Source organism: Camelus ferus, chromosome 3, assembly GCF_009834535.1.
Source record: "Camelus ferus isolate YT-003-E chromosome 3, BCGSAC_Cfer_1.0, whole genome shotgun sequence".
NCBI classification, from domain to species: Eukaryota; Metazoa; Chordata; class Mammalia; order Artiodactyla; family Camelidae; genus Camelus; species Camelus ferus.
Window position 1 is genome coordinate 22670648 of NC_045698.1, and position 19934 is coordinate 22690581.

The following is a 19934-nucleotide window of genomic DNA, read 5'->3' on the forward strand; positions in this document are numbered from 1 at the left end:
AATATACAGTTTTTTTTCCCTATATGCAAGCAGAAGGCCACAGAAAAATTTTAAGCAGGAGACTAACACAATTTAATAAAAACATATTTTAATAAAATGACTTTGACAAGGGTGTTGGAGAGGCTGGATGCAATAAGAGACAAAGCTCTGAAGAAGAGGCTTTAAAGGCTTAAAAATAAGGCAGTGGCCATGAAGAGGAAAGGACACGTTTTGGAGAAACATTGTAGTGATAGAAACAAAAGGACTAGGTAAATAACTAGAGGAGGCAGTAAGTAAGAAGAAATAATGTCAGTGAAGTTTTCAATGTGAAAAAGCAGCAATTTTATGAGATTATTTCATGGTACTTTTGTGATGAGATAACAGGTTAGAATGAGACATTGGTAGGCATCAACAGAACTATATAGATAATGACCAGGAAATATCTAAAATATGATTCTAGAACTCAAGTGGGAGTTTTGAGTTTGCCCAAATGATTTTAAAGTCACTTCACACAAAGTAGAATAGATGAGACCATTCAAGCATATTGAGTAAGTAAAGTGAGATGAGAGCCAGAATAAGAATCTTAGGAACACCAGCATTTAATGAACATGAAGGCAAGAAACCAATAAAAATACCTGAAAAGGGGGTGAGTGGACATATAATAGTGCGACAAAGATGCATCTTAAGCTTTAAGGTATAGCAGTCAACTGTGTCAAATGTTAGAGGTTAACAGGATGAAATGGAAAACTGGCTAACTGATCTGGCATTTAGGTCTTCGGGGAATCTTGAAAGCAGTTTCAGAAAAGTATAAAGTTGAAACACTACAAGAGACTGAAGACTGGACAGGAAATAGAGAAGTAGAGAAAATAAGAACTAGGTTAACAGCCTGAAGAATAAGAATATATATATTTAAAACTATGAAAGACACAGGTATACCTGATGACTAAAGTAAAGAGAGAAGAAACCATTATAGAACTGAAAAAATTCAAGGAAAAATACAGATATGTGACTGAATAAGGCCCCAGAAAAGGAGAAGCTGGTACAAGATTGTAAGTAGAAGGGTTAGTACTGGAATGGAGGAAAAACATCACTTTAACAGTTAGGAGGATCACAGAGAATCTTTAGTACTTGCCAACAAAGTTTATTTTGGGTGTAGATGTTTTCTTGGCAGCCATATTTGCAGGCACTGCTGATACTTTAGTGTTGGCTGTGCTATTAAGAGATGAGTTTCCTGTAGTTGTAAGACCTTTCACTGAAGAAGTTGCAACTGATGAAGTATTCACAGTACAATTGCTTGCTGCAATGCTTGAAGGAGAGGCAGTTGGTTTTGAAGCAGACACAGCTGTTGAAGAAGTAGCTTGGCTAACAACATTTGGTTCTGTTGAAGGAATGGGTTTACCAAGTTTTGTGTGTAATTTAACCACCTACAAAATAAAAGCATATTTATTTGTCAGGAAACTCAAGAGTGCAGATTTTTAAAAAAAGCTTGTCTAAAAGACACTATAAAATGAGAGTTGTAACTATATTTTTCTTTATTTTTTGTAATACATTTTAAGATAAAAACTCATTATTTTCAAAATAATCTGTGAAGCAGATATGGATACGTATTCCATCTACCACCAGGTAGGAAATCAAGGCAAAGAAAGATGAAATGACTTGGCCACAGGCATATCAACCTAGACTTAAGCAAGACAAAACGAGGAAAACAATCACATGACTCAATTTCCAATTGGAATAAGTGATCTAGTTCAATTTAAAAAAAGGTCTCCAAGCTTTCCTTCTTTAAGCAATGACTATTTGATGTTATCTTTATGTATATTAGGCATATAAGCAAGGATTATAATGCAAAGTTTTCAAATTTTGAAGCCTCCTTTACTTTAAACCTCCCATTGAAAAAGGAAAAGAAAACAGAGTTAAGACATACGGGTGTGTGGGAAAAAACACCTACTTTCTGATGCTTAGCACCACGAATGTGGGCAGCATATGCATCTGCTCCTGTACAAGACACATCGCAGAGCTCACAACGTAGCTGATTTTGAGTCCCACGAGTAGAGTTGTTGCTGCTGCTGGTATTCTGTGAGGCTTTCAATGCGGCTTCTTTTTTTTTATGTTTCTGTCCTTCTAAATGTTCTTTATAAGTCTGTTTCAAACAAAAGAATAAACTTTGCTTCACTAATTTTCTATCTACATCATCTGAAATTATTCAATTCTCTAATCTTTAATATTAATTTTCAAATGAGCACTAAACAACTTTAAAAGCAACTGAACAGGAGCATGTGGTTTCCCTACATATGTGATATATCTATGGTTGTCTGTATCTTGTTTAAGTATACATTTATCTAATACTTTGATTTACAAAGGACTTTCATACATAGCCCAAATATCAATATAGGGTAACTGCTCTTAGTTTTAAAGAGTGTGTATCTTTTACTACTTATGCATATTGTTGGATAGAAAATAAGAGTTCCACAAATTCCACACACACACACAAAAAATCCACAAAAAATTATTTAACTATAGGATTAAGATGAGGGAGGGAAAATTTGTCTGCCATATAAGAAAAAAAAAAGTTACTGAGTTACTCTTTGGTAATAAGACTCTTTATAAACAGGCATGTTTATTTATAAAACTGACTTAGAAAAGTCAGTTGCATCTGAGAAAACCCAGTATGCATTTTCACACAGTATCTGTGCTGGAATCCATGTCACGCTGGACAAAAGCCCATTTAAAATATTTAATAGCCAAAATTGTGTATCTTTTTTTTTTTTTTTAGCATTTTTTTCATTGAGTAATAGTCATTTTACAATGTGTCAAATTCCAGTGCAGAGCACAATTTTTCAGTTATACATGAACATACATATACTCATTGTCACTTTTTTTTTCTGTGAGCGAAACTGTGTATCTCTGCAAGGAAAAATAGTATTATTACAATACTAGCCATCAAAATAGTGAAATTAAAAACTGTCTTGGATACAGACAATTGAAAAAGGCAGCTTTATTAAAAAGGGAGGAGGTTAAGGACTGCTGGGGAGTTTGTTTTTTCTTGAGTGGGGCCAGACAGTTACTCTTTCATATATTATTTTAAAAATTGTTTTTAAGACAGACATGATTAGCACAGAATTTCAGAGCAGGACTTTAGAGAGTACCTAAAACAATGATTTTCTAAATTTTAAACAAGAGAATCCTTTCTCCAAATGAAATTTTATGTACTAGTAGAGTTACTCTGTTTTTTGAAACAAAAGAAGATCTAAGACCTAGCCATTTGATTCTCCTCTCATTATCTGCAGCAGCCTAAAGTGGCTCCATGAAGCAGTCTGAGCCTCGATTATTTAGGACAAGTCCTTATCACAGAAATGAGGAAACAAAAGCCCAGAGAAGTTAAGGTATCCAGCTTGCCCATGGCCACAAGTCTGGCTGAGACAGGACTGGAACCATGGCCCCTCATTATCTGAACCAACTTACTCTCCCTCCTTATGCCTACGCCTAGACTGTAACTCACCACCTCACAATATTTTTCTCTGAGGCTCATTAACCCCTTAAGGCACTGCCTGTGACTTGTAAAAGTACCCTTGGCCTGTTCTTGTGTAACCATCCAGCTCCCCCAAATTAATGGTCAGCCAATATACTCATTTTAAATGCTGCTGTTAACCCTAGAGGCATGTTCTGTCCATTTATATGGGTACCACATTTTCAGTAAGTCTTTTAAGGTCTGTATTTGCTACTCATCATCTCCTCTAACCAGTCATTACTCAGTAGTATATACTAAAACTAACATCCTTGTTCTCTTTCATGTTTAATCCTGGGTTGCTGCAAACATTCCTAACCAGTCTTCTCTCCCTCAATCATGTAATCAAAATGAAAGTGTTTTCCATCATACTCAAAATAGGAAAAAAGGTTTTATATTACTAGCCACATACATTAAAATATTCCCTAACATAGTGTAACTTGGGGAATGCTGCTAATTCAAAATACCCCCAAAATTCAGTATTAAAAGGAAACAAAACTTATCTAGTAAATTAAAAAGAATGTACACAAGTTGGGCAGGGGTGGGAGACAGATATAACTGGAAGAAACTACTACAGGGTAAAAATCTGATCTTTTCAAATAATACGCCTTTTATCCGCCAAACTGCCTATCAAAATTTTATATAAAAACTAGACACTCTTAGAGAAATTATTAACAAAGATGGGATGGAAGTTGAACTCACTGGATTTTATAAACAGACTCTTCCCTAAATCACTTATTTTAAGGTGTAGCAACCAGCAAAAAACAAAATAAAAAAATAAAGGAATAAAAAGGTTCTGCATGCTTCTTTAGTTGACATTTTTGAAAAAGACACTTCCTTACACCTTTCTTGCTCTCAAAGTCTCTGTACCTTCATGGAGGAGATTATACAGAAATAAGTAACATTCTATAAAGCATATACAAAATTGTCTCATTAGAAATTTTATTCTAAAATTATAGATTAAAATAACTTCTTTTGGGGATTTTTAATATTCCAGCAAGACAATTTTCTTCTCTTGTTTATAGGCTCCAAAAAATAATACATTTGACAGAACCCTGTCATCTTTAATGCAAGTATGTAAATTGAATTATCTCTACAGTCTTTCCTTTTTGCCTGTAAAAATTCTATTCATACACTCAAAACGGATCCGGAAGAAGAGCTAAGAAAATCAGTAACCAATTGTCTTAAGCTGAAGAATTTTGCATAAAGGCTTTACAAAAGCAAGTAAGAGGTGCCAAAAAAGAAATAAAAATTCAATCTTACTCTCAAATCCCAACTAAATTGAATATAAAACTTTTAAGCTAACTTTAAAGTTTTATTTAAAGATCTAAGTATCCTTCCTGAAAAAAAGCTCAATTGGTCCATTTTTCATTTACAATTATAATCATTTTTATAGTATTTGTCTTAATAGAATTCTTACCTCTCAATACAAACACCTTTAAAAAAAAAAAAAGACCATTTAGTGAAGTATGGGTTAACTAAAAGCTAACAGGAGAGAAAATGTAAGCCTTCTTTGTAGGCTTTAGAGTTAGAATATTAACCATACATAATTATCGAAAATAATCACATAAGACTTATGGTTAAACATACAACGTAAGTACCTGTGGTCCAGCACAGCTGATCTTACAGACATCACAATAGTGAATTTGGGGTGGTTTGGGAGGCTGTTTTGGTTTCAGTTGTTTATTTTGGAATGGTGCTTTTTTAGTAAAGGTGGTCCCTGTCCAGGCAGCTGTTGCAGCAGCGGCCGCAGCCGCCGCCGCTGCCTGCTTCTGTTGCTGCTGCTGCTGTTGGTAGTAGGAGGACGCAGCCGAATAGACTGCTGCTTCATAACCTGAATAAGACGTACCTTACAAATAAAATCAAACAAAGATTATGTTACATAACTGTTAAGAGGCCAAGATAAATGTTTTGAATTTAAACTCAATAAATTCTGCTAATGAAGACAGCTTTACATGACCATACTGACAAATAAAGTATATCTCACAAAACCTAGGAAAAAAAAATCTCATTTATCTTCCTTCTACATCAATCAACAAAGTGTTTACTCAATACGTGCCAGATGTGGTGAGGATATAAAGCATAAGATTTGGTCCTTGTTTTCACGAAAGGCTATAGTTCAGTGGAGGAATGTGACAGGGTGTCTGATAAACATATATGGTTGACTACACAACCTGTTATATTTCCCCAAGTAGAATTCCTCTGAATACCATTTGGGAAGTGTTGGCTTTGAGGAAGAGTTTGAATTAGGTTACTAGATAGGAAAAAAAAAAAAAGTCATGAATGTAAGCTTTTACATGTTTGGTGGCTTACAGGATAAAAGATATGAAAGAGGAAAACACACAAGGTGACACCAAGACTTTGAATCCCAGTAACTGACTGATGGGTTGTACAACCAATAAAAGCAAGGAGCTGACAGAAGCTGTTTGAAGAGGCAAAGTGAATAAAGTTTAGTAGAAGTCTACGATGTGAGGTTGGAATTCAGATGAATGAACAGAACATCAAATAAAAGATTCTGGAATAAAAAACCAAATATACTGGTTCTCATTTTCCAAAAGAGAAAAAAGCACTGAATTTTCTGATCAAATGTATGGATTCTATCCATTTCCACTGTTCAAAGTCTTTGATGAACAAGCACATTAAGCTAGTTATTGACATAATATACACATACTGTTTATGTTCAGTGGTTTATAGATTTAAAAATCTATAAAAATCTATTTAAAAATCTAAAAAAGCTTTATATTTGACAAAGTTGCTGATTTAGCCTACCTCAATACTGGAAAACTTACTGCCTTCTGAACTAAGATCTCTGGAAATTTGCTGGACTCCCTAATTATCATCCTTTTTCTCTAAAGTGGAATGAGTGGGGAAAGAGTCAAGTAAGGCTCAAGAGTGGGATTCCTAGTTGCCACGATGGCACAGAAGAACTACTTAAGAAAAACTTAACTTCTTGATATCTCAAATTAGACTACTATACTGAAAAGTAAAGACTTATGACCCACTGATTCCAATATATCTTAAGGGTCTGAAACTGGACATATTCAAGAGAGTAGTTGGGCAATTTTCATGAAAAGCCTTCCTAGATTTTTATGTCAGGTTATTAAATTATAAAAATGCTCATGAAGATACGAATATAGAAAATGTAGGAAGAGAAGAAAATATCTAAAAATGAAAATAGGAAGAAACAAGTAAACATATCAATAATAAACATATGACCAGATTTTTAAAAATTAGAAAACAATGGATATAATTGGTTAAAACAAAAATTCTACAGATCACTGAACTCTTTACTTGTCATTACTACCAGTGTCCTCTATTACTGAAGAATGTGATAAAAGAATATAATTAAGCTCACAGCCAAATGCTTTCAAATTTACAGGCAGAAACACACACAGTTTAAATTTTGCTCTTTGAACACTGTAAAATTGGCCAATTTAAAAAATACCAAAGCTACTTGTGGATTATTACTGGTCAGGACCACAGTTTTTACATGAAATCTCCATTAACTGAACTTTTCCAAATGACTAGTTGTTGTAGGAATTATAAGCATGCCTCTTATATTTATCTTTATGAATTACATGGCAAGAAAATAGAGCAGAATAAGGGGCAGCATCCTACTAGACTGGACAATCAGGACTTCTAGGTTTTTTAAAAATTGAGAATCTACACTATGAGAGGCAGTGGTTCCAGATACAGTGAAGTCTCAGGATAGATCTATAAAATAGATTCTGCAGGTATTACTACACTTATTTTACAGGTGAGAAAACTGAGGCTAAGAGATTGTAAGGTCCTTTAAACAGTTATTCAAGCAATAGAAATCACCACGTTAAGCTAATATGTACATAATAACCTTCACTTGCATACACATAGTCTAAAACTAATAAAAGGTAAGCTTATTTATAGCTTACTATTTATTTTTTGAAAAATCACAGCATAAACTGGAAGGTAGGCTGAAAGTTCTAGAACTCTGCTAAGGAACACCTTTAAATCTCCTATGACTACTAGCAAACATATTTTTTTGTATAGCATTATGGGAAAATAAACATAAGGTTGTGTCTCTAAATGAAGTAAAAGTTCAATTTTTGAATGCTACAACAGTTTCACTTAAAAACTATTTTTATTACATATAAATTAGTTAATTGTAACAGTTGAAATATCATTTTTAAAGGTACGATATCCCAAACAAAAACTATCATTTTTGCAGTAAATCATGCCACAAGTCACCATTTAATAGGTACCAAAACTCTAGAACTCAATGAGATAAAAAGAATAGCCTACTCAAGCTGTAGCTGATATAAAACTGCAGATATAGAACTCAAAAGCCCTAACAATGATCTCTCTGAATGGCAATTTCATATTGTGCATCACATATTTAAAAAAAAATGCATACTCTTTGATAAAACAGTTTCAAATTTAGGAATTCATCCTAGGGAAACAACTGGCAAATACACAAATCTTCACATAAAAGGATTATCTTACTCAGTGTTGTTTTTAGTTTTTCCTTAATATGAAAATAAATGTCCTAAAATAGAAACTTTAAAATACACAGTAAAACAGTATGTAGTCATTAAAAACTATGTTTTTCTAAGCACAGATCTTGGTTTCTAAATAGCACTTCCATACAGGGAATCATGGCTCCTTTGTGACCTGGCTGATTGTGAGTCCAGGGCAGGAAAGGCTAGAAGTGTATGGTTTGTTATTGTTCTGCATTTTATTTATTCCTTAATTATGTTTTGTTCCATGGAGGATTTGAGGTGTTATGGACAATTTCAGTTCTTACTTCTTGATGTTTTGCTGTAGCTTGGGTGTTAGAGGTCTAGCTACTGAGTTTAAAATCTTTTTTCATTTCTCAGAGATTTTTTTAATCTCTTACCCTATGTCAAATGTTATGCTGGGCACTAGGGATACAATGGTGAATCAGAGAGAGCAACATGTCATTTTACAGGAACGGAAAGAAGTACTCAGAAACTAATGAAGCCAAGTTCAAAAGACCCAGAGCTGGCTTGAAAAGGATCCCAGTGGCTAAATTTGGGACACTGTGTATCTCAAAAAGAAAAATGAAAGCAATGGGTTATATTAGACTGAATAAAAAAGGAGCCCATACTAATACTAAAAAAAGAAGTAAGGGGATTCTTCTTTAGGGAAGATCACCTAACAATCCAAATCCTTTTACACTGACTCTTAGTAAAAGGATTTTGCATTCACCATTGTAGAACTTTATTCAGTTACTGAGTTTTTCAAAGGATCAAACACCACGGAGAGAAAGGTGGTTGGGTAACAGGCCCACAGATTACTTGGTTAATTACAAATGTAAAAAGCTATCTTTACAATGGAAAAATCTGTTAGTTACCACTTTAATCAGTGATTATACTTGGCATCATCAATAAGGAATAAACTGCATCTGTTATGTGCACCCAATGTGATGAAATGGAATGTTTACAAAGCTGTTTTATTAATTAAAAAGCTGCCAGAATCTAAACAAAGAAATCAGATAAATCCAGATTGTAGGATATTCTACAACTCAACTGGACCGAACATTTCAAAAACATGAAGACCATGAGACACAAGATAAAAATAGGGTTATTCTACATTAAAGGAAACTGAAACTAACAACCAAATACAACCAATAATCCTTGACTGGATCCCGAATTTAAAACAAAGCACCAAACACAAATATACCAACCACACAGAAAGCCCAGCCATAAGAGACATTTGTGAACTGGAGAAACTTATTAGATAATATCCATGTCCAATTCCTTTTTATGATATTTGCATTGTAGCTATATAAAAGAATGTCTCGATTCTTAGGAAATACATGTGGAAGAATTCCAGGCAAAGCACCATGTCACCTGCAACTTATTACACTGCTGAATCATTTGAAAATGTTTTAAGAGAGCAAAGTGAATGTGACAAAATAATAATTGGTAAATCTAGGTAAATGGTATTATAGACATTTGTTGTACTATTTTTTTTTCAACTTTTCTGCAGAACTAAAATTTTCTAAAGTTGGGAAAAACATGAACTAAGGAATGGTGTATCTCTACACTTAGTGACAAGAAAAGGCATCCACAATGAAGAAAGCAGTTTACACAATAGAACATAGAAGACAAATCCAATTTTATAAAGAAATCATGATGTTTATATATGCATATTCCCATGGAAGAAAAGTATAGAAAGACATGTACTAAAATGTTAATAGTAGTTAGTGTTTGGAGGGTAGATGTCCAGTAATTTAATTTTTTCTCCTTTTTTAATCTATAGTTTTGAGTCAAAATTATTTATTACTCATGTAATAAAGCAGTAAATAAAAATAATTATTTTCATTCTGTGTAAGGTATAGTCAAGCAACTGAGAGACAAAGGGCAAGGGACAGAGACACATAAAAAGAGTACATGTAAAAGAGAAACAAGGAACAAGAAAGGATATTACCATACTCCTTATGTTGTTAAAGATAATGTAGACTTTTTTTATTTTAAAGTGCCCAATCAGATTTCATTGAAATAATTCTGTTTACAGCTGTAACCAGTTAATCAGATAGGGGCAAAAAAGCTGTACCTAGGCAATCTGAATGACAGATGTAGGAATAATAACATCTGACTCCAGCTCATTTTCACGTGGTTGTCTTAACTTACAAACCTGCATTCATTGCTCCCTTTCTTGAGATCTCTTTGGCATCCTGTCTGCCCACAAGACACAGACAGACACCACAGCAGATCCTAAGGCTTTCCACACTGACATTTCCAGCCTCTTCTGATATTTACCCTATATATCCTGCATTTCAGCCACAACAAACTGCTAATTCCAAACATTCCATGCCTGCCTGATTCAACATTGTACCCTAGCATACAGTACAGCATGTGATACAGGGTAAGAGACAAAAAACAAACAAACAAACAAAAACAAACCTCTGAGAAATAAAAAAATATTTTTAAAATTCAGTAGCTAGACTTCTAATATCCAAGACACTACAAAACATCAAGAGGTAAAAACTGAAATTGCCTAAGTCACCTTAAATCCTCTGTGGAACAAGACACACTGTCTTAAGGAATAAATAAAATGCAAAACAACAACAAACCGTACAGTAGTACAAGGCTAAGTGTCTTCAAAAAAGTAGTATGTGGTTTTTATCACTGCAATGCTATAAAGTACTTCCAGTGGAAATTAGGAAGAGCAGTGAGCACAGCAACACAGTTTTAGTGACTGATTATTCTTCTCCATGAAAAATATATAAAATTATTTAGGGAAAATAAAGCTATTCTGTCCTTCCAAGAGATGTGTGTTATATAACCATCATTTTACAGATGTTTATAAAGGCCACCCAATATCTTCTTGATAAATAAATATGAAGAAATAGCTCCTTGAGGGCTGAAATAAACAATGTAAACAATTTGTTAGAGGTGTTTCCTGAAGTTAACCTTGATTTTTCAAATCCACTTGGAAAAGTCAGATAGGAAATGACCCTGTAAAATACTAGGTGTTATTTTCTCTAATGGCAATGCTAGGCCCAAGCTTTCAAATGCCCAAAGGGCATTTTACATTCTGCTAAAATTTCCTGCCTTTAAAAGAAAAAAAAAAAAAAAAAGCACACAACTTAGAATATGGTTCACTTGTCACATTATGCACATATACTTGTATTAAACTATCAATCATTTCAGTTCTGGCTACTGGGAGCAAGATCACTCCAGAAAAAATCAAGACAGTTTCTTGGTGCATCTCTTTCTAATTTGCTTACTCATTTAAATAGTTTATCCGCCTTACCAGAATAAGTAACTGCCGTGGTACTATAAGTAGCACTCTGGGTATAGGATGGCACCACAGTAGCTGCAGCTGCTACTGGCTGTACGGTGGAGGATACAGGATAAATAGAGAAAGTAGTGGTAGCTGGACTTGGTGTGGCTGGTTTTATGGCTGTCACTTGTCGAGTTTGCTGGGCTTGTGTATACTGAGTTGCACCTTGGCTATAACCTGCTTTAGGGGCTAAATTGGGAAAGAGACATCAGAAAATTAGAAGGGTGAACCTCTATTGTTACTGTTATCAATATCCTTGAAAATTAGAAAAATAAATGTAAACATCATTAACCGTAAATTTTATGCTAGCAATTTCTTCTTGGTAAAAGGGGTAAAATTTTTATTAGCAAATGAATAAAATATAACATCTATATAAATCCATTTACTACCCCTTCTTAGACGGTTTTTACACATTTCCAAAATGGCTCAATGTCAAAAATTTACCACTAATTGAAATACCAGTACTACTTAAAACATGTTATTAAGAAAGTTTTTAGGAAAGGGGCGTGTGTGTGTGTATTTGGGCTAGTCAGTCGTCGGTCTACTTGAGAGTTATGCTTAATATTGTGACCAGGAGAGAGTCTCAGAGTATAATTCAAGACACAGTAATGTTTTCAATGTTTAATTACACAGAACTTGTCCATGTGTCATTCACTGCAGTTCACTGATTTACCCGTAGTAACTTCAATCTAATTACTACCCTCAAGGTGCTACTGACTTAATTCTTCAAATGTCAACAGCTTGAGTTCAGCTGTTCTTAAGTGGATACCAGTAATGTCTCTGATAAACTTTCTGCTGCCTTTCACCATATTCAAAACAAAGGTATACTTTAAGAATCTTATGAGCCTTATTATCACTAAATTAAAAATTAATCCCTTATTGATGATCACTGAAGCATACAAATGTAATTTTCTGACAAAGGTCTCAATAGCAGGGGCCAAATTCATTTTATGCCTAGTTAAATAAAGGTACCTTAAATAAATAGCACTTAAAGAGATTAAAAAACTTTTATCTACATATAGTATGAAGTTTGATCCACACAACATATAGATGAGGACAACATTTTACAAGAAAAACCTAATGTCCAAGAGCTAAATGATTTACAAAAGTCACATGGTCAGTATCAGAGCTTAGACTACATCAAGGTCTTCTGACTCAGGTAACTCAGTACTGTTAAGCACAATCTATCTAACCCTGGTAATCAATCAGGAAGTTCATTAGAGATCACTATACCCACAAATTAAGAAAGAGACTATAAAAAAAAAGTCAAGGTCATTATAATTCAAAATATTTTAAAACCCTTTTCAAGGAACTCATAAAATCTTATTACTAAAAGTATCGTAAAGGGGGAGGGTATAGCTCGAATGGTAGGATGCATGCTTAGCATGCATGAGGTTGTGGGTTCAATCCCCAGTACCTCCTCTAAAAATAAATAAATAAACCTAATCACCCTCCCCAAATTAAAAGTACCCTAGAAAAACCTAAGTCAACTACCCCATTCACAAATAAAAGAACAGAAATGAAATAAGGTAAAAACCACTTGTCCATGTTAGTGGTAATGTCAGAGCTAGAAACCAATTCTCTTTCATAATTCAAGGCTCTATGCACACTCTCATGATCTTTTAAAAATAATTAAAGATTTCTACTTTTCAGAATTCAGAGAGCTTTGTTTTAAAAGTCTGCAATTAAATCTCTTATGGAAAAAAATCCATCTTTTAAAGATTACAAATATGTAGGCTTATTTGCAAACAAACCACCACCTACATTTGAACCATCAATATATACTGTCATATCTGTTGCTGGTAACAGAACCAGCTGTCATTACAAATGAGAGAAAGATGAATTAAAAATATAAGCTCACAAAACGGAGACCACTCTAGGGTCTCCACTAGTTAAAGGCAGTCAGCAGGTATTCTGATAATTTCTGGCAAAGAGAAGACAGCCAGAAGTTATTGCCGCAACTTCTTCTGTACAGTTTATTTCAGCAGGAAAAGAACTATAATAAAAACCAGAAATGAAATACATTTCCAGGAGAGAAGGGCATGATTATGAATTGCCTCCGTGGTCTTATTTCTTTGGGATTCAAAGGCATTCCTGCTGAGAAAGAGAAGAATATGGCTATAACCTGCCTCTTAAGGTAACATAAGACAATGAATTTAGATGGATTCAAAAGCGTATCGCTGTTTAAAAACACCTTGAATAATACGTTTCAATAGTGTACAATGAAAGTGTGTTTTTAATATGACCCACCTGTCTGATAGTAGGTCTCGGCAACAGAAGGCTGGGGCTGGGCGGCAGCAGCTACAGCAGCAGCAGTTGCTGTTGGTTGCTGGTAGTACTGCTTACTATCATAAGCGACAGCAGGAGCTGTGGATCTTACATATGAGTATGAGTCCTAAATAAAGAGAAAGAAAATTTCTGTGAGTGAGACGGCAGGAAAAAAAAAAACCATTTTCATTACATAAAAAATGCAATAAAGGAGAACAAAAACCTAACTGATATATATGAAGGTAGATGGAAGAGTCCAATTCGATACAAATGGGAATCATTTTGGACTTCACTGAATAAGGACAAAATCGTTTCGAGAAGCATGCTTAACTTTTATGATCAGAAAAATCACTGAAATATTTAAAAATAAGCATTAAAAAAATTAATTTTATTAAAAAATGCATGGCAGATTTGCCTTAAAGAGGGATCCCACAGTAAAGAACACCTGGGTGTTCTAAGCTTTGTGACTGCTCCAGCTTTCTCTTCATTCTTCCTTATTTACTACTATTCATTAACATAATGATGACTAGGAGCTCCTAAGTGGAGGAAAGGCAACAGAGGTTCCAGGAGAAAGAAACGCTATATATAAATCTCCAAGGCAATGAAGATCAAGGTGAGCTGGGTGAATTTTGGCACTGCATATAGTGAGGAGGGGTGGAAAGGTATGCAGTGGAAAAGCTGAAGAAGTACACAGGGCCCAGAAAATGATGGGCTTCATACACTCTATTAAAAACAATGGAATTTATTATTCTGTCTCTGGACATAATGAAAACAATCACACATGTCAAAGGAATTCCGAGTTTAGTAACTTGCTAAATATTAACAGAAAATATTAATATTGTTGATTCATATAGCAACTTCTTACTTAAATCCTTATACTTTAGAAAGAAAATTAAAAAATCAGGCAAAGCCAGAAGAACCAAAGTTTAAAAACCTGATCCTAAAAGCAAACAAACAAAAAAATGGGCTAAAGGAATTAGGACCAAATTTAAATAAGTAAGTAAGTAGTAATTCAGTGTCATAGTAGACATAAAGAGAATTATATTATTATAAAGAGAATCAGATCTTTACATCCCCGTAAACCTAATAAGAAGCAATCAGATGAATTAAGAGCAGGATAGATTTGCTACATACTAAGAAAGAAAATCTTGAGGGGAAGAAGGTACATGTAGTCAACAGATAAGCATCAAGATAAGCATCAAGAAACCTGCAAGTAATTTGTCCCCATAGGCTCACGGTTCTTAACATAGGAGACATACGGGTGTCACAAGTGGATAAAATAATGCTAGAATACAAAAGAGGGGCAGGAGATCCCATGTCTTAATTTTTCTCAAAAACTTGGGATACAATTAAAATATTTAACCAGTAATTAATGTATTTTTTAAAAAATTAAAACAAACATAGATATAAAATAGACTAGGGGATTGTTAATATAAAATTCACCGCAAGGAAACAATGCTTGGAGTATGCCCCCAAATTAACTAGGAATACACATTCACTTTTCTCTATCATTAGAGGTCTACTTTGGAAGATCTAAGTTTGAAAAGTATTGGTTTGAACATTATATCAAATACTGAGGCCACTGAAGCCTGTATGACAAGGCTATTGAAAGCAGTAGTTTCCTTACCTGGTAGTTCTGTGTAGTAGCTGGGGGTGGTGGTGGAGGTGCTTCTTGTTGCCTCTGGGTATAACCATAGTCGGTTGCTGTGTGTGCAGTGGGGTAACCTCCATAAGCAGCAGCTGTTGCAGCAGCTGCAACAGCTACTGGAGCAGGCCTGGCAACTGCAACTGTGGCGGCTGCTGGTGCATAGGCAGCAGTAACTGTGTGAGCAGCTACTGGAGCCTGATGGACAGTGTAGCTAGCAACTGTAGTTGGATGAGAGTAGGCTACACCCGAGGCTGGCTGCTGGCTATATTGTGGAGTAGAAGAGTAAACATAACACAATTTAATTTTAAAATCTAGGAGTTTAGTCAACTTAAATCAAAAGCACATTTTCCAGCAATTTAATCACAGACTACAAAAGAACAGGTATTTGAGCTTAATAAACCACCTAATCAATAGCCTATCTTTAATGTTGTATAATTTTTCATTCCTTAATCTCAGTGAATTAGTCACACATATTATGTTTCAGATCAAAGATCATATCACAAAGTAGGCATGACAAACTGGGATAAGAAGTAGATTAGGAAGAAAAGAAAAAATTGATCAAACTAGGAATTTTAAAAAGTATTTGTTGTATGTAAAGTTCTTTATTATGTTCCATTGTCTTAAAAAACCTATACAAAGAAATCATATTAAGAAAAATATTGTATTCTAACTCTAGTTATGGAAACCATTTAAGGTAGAAACTATTATCCAGATGACTTAAGAAATACTTCTGATGCTCTAAGGCGGTGGTTCTCAACTAGGGGAGATTCTGCCCTCCAGGAGACGTTTGGCCATGTCTGGAGATACTTTTGATGGTCAAACTGCAGAGGAGGAGGTGGTGATGTGTGCTACTGGTATTCAGTGGGTAGAGGCCAGTGATACTGTTATATATCCTACAAAGGACAGCTATCCACAACAAAGAATTATCCAAAGAATGTCAACAGTGCTAAGGTTGAGAAATCCTCCTCTAGGATACAGAATTTACAATGGAATATCTATTATTTTAGACATATTTTCCAGGTTATAGGCAGCACTTCATTATACACATTTATTTTTCTCTTAAAAATGTAGCACATGTTGCAAAAGGAGACCTAAGTCAGATGCTTTGCTCTCATAACCATTTAAACCTCAAAGAAACAAAAATATTCTCCAAAACTATGAATCAAATGGAATTTTCAGCTAAAGCTCTTAGAATAATGTTTAATTTCTAAATGGAGAGCTTATGTCACATAAAACCAGGCCCACAGATGTTAGCATATGAAAATGACTTTGTTGTTTTAGAACTCAGGTTTTCTGAGTAATACACTCACAATCACTTGCTAAAGCTGTATTACTAAGGCAGAAATGCCTTCTAAAAAAAGGAGAGCCCCAACAGTTATTTAGTGGACAGGTTTTAGCTGACCATAAGTTTTAATATGAGCCAACGGTTAAGAATAGCTAAGAAAAAAAATTCCTGACATAAGCTGAAGCTGCATTAATAAACCAGAGTGTCTGATTCATGGGTTATAGTACAGGGTATTCTTCACTGGTATGCACAATACCATAAAAAAGGGGGCACAGAATTGAAATTTGGGGCCATCATATTTCAACTGTATTATGAAACACTGATAATTAAGATGTGTTCAAAGGGAATCAATATGAAGCTTGTAAGTATGGCTATGATTTCATATAAAAAGTAGAGGACCTGGGGACATTGAGTCTAGAAAAGGCGACTTTGGAAGATATGATAGCTGCCTTCTAATAGAAGAGACTTACTCCATGCTGCTCCAGAGAACAGAACTAGAACCAATGGATGGAGGGGTGGCAGATTTCAGCCCAATATGAAAAAGAAAAAAAAACAAAAACTTAGAACAGAGTCCAAAGAAACTCTTATAATTTCTATTTGGATGAGGTTTCCCACATTTTGATTGTAAAATTAGCTAACAATTTCTATATATATGCCAATTATAAGACAGGAAAAGGGAAGTTTAAATTGTAATAGTGGGAAATTGGTTGGGGACTGACATTTTCTATGGATAATTCCACATTCTTAAGAAAAATTCCAATATCGTTTCTTCAAAATTCCTAGAACTGAGAAATAGAATTATGTTTAAAATATAAATACACCAGTTCTGCAAAACTTGTATTCAACATTTACTGGTATGATTTCACACACCCAGACTGCGCTGCATAAGAAGGGGTTTTGGTTACATAATAATTCAGACAGTCTTGAATTCCTATACTGTTTCCACTGATCCCACTATTCTTTATCAAATATCTGTTCACATTTCTTGGTATCCCAAATGTGTCCTATAGGATAAAAAGCAAAGGTGGGAATGAGATAGGAATGTCAACTACACTAGGCAGGCAAATTGACTTATGCTGCCTCTGATCCTTAAAAATCTATGTGATTCAGGAAGGATCTTGTGCTCTGGTTTATGTCTACTATCCCAGCATAATTAATAGTATTTTCTCTTTCTTACATGTCTTAGTTTGAACAATAAATTTTATAGTCACACACCCTAGGAACTATATAAAAAAGATGTCAGTGCATTTAGTAATTACCATATACATCTGTAGGGCTGCTTAACCTAACTCTCCTCTGAATAGCAAGCTCCCTACCCATCATCTGGGCTGGAACCACATCCTCTGCCAAAGCATCATGAAAAATAATGATCCAGTCCCAATTCCCAGGTGGTCAAGGGCTAGAGCAGCGAACTGATGTTCAGAATAAAGATTCTCTGGTTTGTTATCTTAGACCCATCTAGAAAAGTCTCTTCCAATTTCAAATTTCCTTAGAAAAACTGCCTTTTACATGATGTAGACGAGCAGACTGAACCATATCAATTCAATTAAAGATCAAGTAGCTAATCTAAGTAAGTAAACTAATTTTTAAAAATTCAGGTCAAATCAAATTCAATTTAGTTTACGTAAAATTAGTTTTAATTTGAAATAGTTCAAATCAAGGCTTTTGGCTAGTCTGAAGTGTTAGAATAAAAGGTGGTAAATTATACCCCTACATAAAATGTAAGACTTAACTGTCTTTAAATACTTTCTTAAGTAAAACATGACAAAAAATAAAAACCCAAATCTTATGCCATAAAAATACATTTGTGAAATATGAGATTTTGCATTTACTAAGCAACTAGTAAAGCAGAAGCTTTTATTTAGATATAATAACAGCCTTGGTCAGTTTTAAACTGGGACAAACTAGATAATAAATCACGAAACAAACATATAAAAACAGCAAGTGCATGAAAGTTTAAGAAACAATCAGACATAAAATGGAAGGGTATTTCTCTTGGGGGGAAAAGAAAAAGTATTTAGGAAATTACTAATATTAAAGAGTAAAAATACCCTTTCTATTTCTGGACTTGAGAAGGTTAATAATGGTCAGCTCCCCACCTGATTACTAAAAAATGAAGCCAGCCAGAAGTCTTAACAAAATAAACACCCAACCAAAATCACCAGATATTTGAAGAAAGCTTATTATAAAGTGCAAAAGAAGTAAGAATGACCCTAGGGGAAATGGGTATCTCAAAGCAACAGATAAGAATTTTCAAAAACTTGAATTTGTATCCATAAAACAAGAACTTTTACACTAGTTAGGAGATAAAGTTGAGGGACATAGACAAGTTAAAGGCATGAAAACTATAAAAGAAAAGAGAGAACAAATATAGGAGGTTGAATAACAAGAAGGAACTCTAGAGACAAGGAAAAAAGCAGATGGAAGCAATTAAGAAATAAAATTTCCCACTCTTGATGGGAGGCACATATTTTCAAATTCAAAGGGTCTACAGAGTACAAAACAGAATGAAAGAATACCACCTAGAGACACACGGCATTTCACAACACCTCAAGACAGAAAAACCCTTTAAATCTCCAGAGAGAAGAAAAACAGGTCACCTACATACAACTAAATGAAAATCCAGGCTTATTGATAACACTAGTGGCTGGACAACACTAAAGTTTTCAAAATTCAAGGGAAAATGATTAATATAGAATTCTGTACCCAGCTAAACTATTAAAGCAGAAGAAACTTTTTTTTTTTTTTGACATTCAAGGTTTAAGGAGTTTACCTACCAAATACCTTTTCTTAGGAAGCTACATGAAGATGTACTTCAGCAAAAAATAAACCAAGAAAGAAATCCTGCAAACAGTGGATTCAAACCTAAGAGAAACCCAGGTCAGCAGCCATGCAGCAGGCGCAGAAAGGAAATGGATTTATGAGGTTGGAATCAAAGAATGGATAGAAATCTCCAGGAGAAAGATGTCCAGAAAAACAGAGGACTGGACAATACATAGCAGACCAGGAGCCTGGGGAAATCTCATACAATCAAGGCATCAACAAGACTTGGGGAAAAAATAAAAAATAAAAAGGTAATGAAAAGACTTCAGGAAATACTGAAACTTCTTTAGGAAAGACACGATCACAGCTGAGCAATTAGTACAGTGTAAAAAAGGAAAAATCCATTTGAACTTCAGCCTAGAAAGATTCTCTATTAAGTGATACCAGGTTGTAAAAATGGAATGCATTAGGAATTAGAATCACAGAACAGCACTTGGCTCCACAGTAAAAACTATTTACAGTCATAATGATGAAATAAGTTTTTGCTTTAAAATTTTAGAATTAACCTAAATCACAGAAGATAAACTATGATTACAGAACATGATGTAAATGTTATCACAAGGAAAACTATAGCTAAGTTGGGGGATGGGATGAAGACAGAAAGTGAAGCACAAGAGTTTTAAAATTCTTAGAGATAC

At 34.3% G+C, this 19934-nt stretch overlaps 1 protein-coding gene across 3 annotated transcripts in view; it reads right to left on the reverse strand.

Annotated features, from left to right (window-relative positions):
* Positions 1 to 19934, reverse strand: part of ZFR (zinc finger RNA binding protein) — a 74128-nt gene that overhangs the window by 41026 nt on the left and 13168 nt on the right. For 2 of the 3 annotated variants that reach the window (XR_004316251.1, XM_032470637.1), the window contains exons 3-9: positions 16944 to 16967; positions 15168 to 15450; positions 13523 to 13667; positions 11243 to 11461; positions 5086 to 5333; positions 1928 to 2119; positions 1112 to 1403 (exon numbers count right to left, since the gene is read on the reverse strand). Coding sequence is in view for 2 of the 3 variants with exons in the window: in XM_032470637.1 (XP_032326528.1) it covers positions 1112 to 1403; positions 1928 to 2119; positions 5086 to 5333; positions 11243 to 11461; positions 13523 to 13667; positions 15168 to 15450; positions 16944 to 16967 (1403 nt within the window). In the remaining variant the exon portion in view is untranslated. The remainder of the gene's footprint in view (positions 1 to 1111; positions 1404 to 1927; positions 2120 to 5085; positions 5334 to 11242; positions 11462 to 13522; positions 13668 to 15167; positions 15451 to 16943; positions 16968 to 19934) is intronic. The other variant, XM_032470642.1, reaches the window with a different exon arrangement.